This window comes from Austrofundulus limnaeus, unplaced genomic scaffold (genome assembly GCF_001266775.1).
Source record: "Austrofundulus limnaeus strain Quisiro unplaced genomic scaffold, Austrofundulus_limnaeus-1.0 Scaffold1140, whole genome shotgun sequence".
NCBI classification, from domain to species: Eukaryota; Metazoa; Chordata; class Actinopteri; order Cyprinodontiformes; family Rivulidae; genus Austrofundulus; species Austrofundulus limnaeus.
The window spans coordinates 50,804-52,299 of record NW_013953542.1 but is presented as its reverse complement, the minus strand read 5'-3'; the positions used below and the strand labels follow the sequence as shown (position 1 = coordinate 52,299).

General features: G+C 36.6%; 1 protein-coding gene across 1 annotated transcript in view; it reads left to right on the top strand.

Annotated features, from left to right (window-relative positions):
- LOC106534317 (teneurin-3) overlaps positions 1 to 1,496 on the top strand; it is a gene marked incomplete at both ends in the record, with an annotated part of 50,128 nt that overhangs the window by 31,291 nt on the left and 17,341 nt on the right. The window contains 1 exon segment of the mRNA XM_014030915.1: positions 1,030 to 1,150. Within this exon segment, the coding sequence (XP_013886369.1) occupies positions 1,030 to 1,150 (121 nt within the window).

Here is a 1,496-nt window from a genome sequence, read left to right as displayed (position 1 = left end):
ATATCATGTCATTAGCACCTCTAGTAAAATATTTACTTAGAAAAATGTTGACGTGTTCAATACTTATTTTACCCGCTGTACCTGTATGAGGTATCAGGTGTACTTACTATGTAAAATTGACATTCACACTGAATCAGAATCAGAATTTTATTACACATAACACCACACATTGCTGCTCAGACTGTTGTTCTGATTGATACAGCCCATTACAGCATACAGTGACCACAGCCGGGCCAAAATCACAACAAACACTAAAGCAAAGAAAAACTGTCTGTAGTCCCCTGTTCAACGTCCTGTAATCCACTTTGATTAATAAAATCTAAACAAAAGGAACAGTTCTGCTGAGAACGACTTTGACAAATAAGTCCTTAAATCTTTTAGGCGAAAAGGTTTGAAAAGGAACTAAAATAGCAGTATCTTCAACATATTTTCAATGATTGCTGTTGATTATCTTTAATCAACGAGCAGCTGAGCTGACTTTTTATGTGAAGAGATCTGCTCAATTTCTTCTATGGGGTCACATCAGTTTAGTAMTTAGGTCCTACAATGAGGATCAAGATTGTTTTCAGACTACCAAACACATGCAGATGAAAACAAACCTGTGCCGAGACCACCTTGATGGTGTGAGAATATATTCAAAGCACAATTAGGAAGTTCAAACCTGTATTTAGCAATATCCTATCACATTTAGATAGCTACAAATAATGTGAAGAAATTTTAAACCACTGATCTGAACAACCTTTCAGACAACATGGGGTTACATGACTGTTAACAATATAAAAATATAGAAACAAAGTATCTCATTTTCCTTTTTGTTTTGTATAAACAGTATGATTTGTAATAAAACAGATGGTACTGTATGTTTGACTGTTACCTAATGTTGCTTTTCTGGAGCTATGTCTCATCAGTTTCTGATGTGGATTAAGATGTAGAACAACAACTCTGAGACCAGTGGAGTTCATGAAGAGCCTGCTGAGAGCTCATGAGTTCTGATATGTGTCTGTTTGTGTATCCATCCATCTTTGTAAGGCTCATCAGGAGACAGTGAGGACTGTGCCATTGGCTCCCACGGYCTGCGGGTCCCCACTCAGAAATCCTACTCATCAAGTGAAACTCTCAGGGCCTTTGACCAGCACCAAGATCAGACAAGGTGAGAAGTTTACCTCAAAATCATTTGGTTTGATCACTGSAAAGATGATGATTATTATTTTTTTATTACAATGTCCTTTCTGTGTAGTTGCCTTTGAGGTGAGTATTTCATTTAATCAGTGGTGGGCACCAACCCGCTTAAGCACAAATCCGCTAATTTCGGACCTAAATATTTAATTTGCTCTTTAGAAGTCTTACTAATTTTTATAATTCATAAGCAGATTTGTGCTTTCTAATATTAAAATGCAGTAATGCTAATAACTAATTATCTACCAGTCATCATTATCTTGAACAGCAGAAGGTATGGCTGTCAATGAATCACAACATGTGATCTATCCAACAGCACC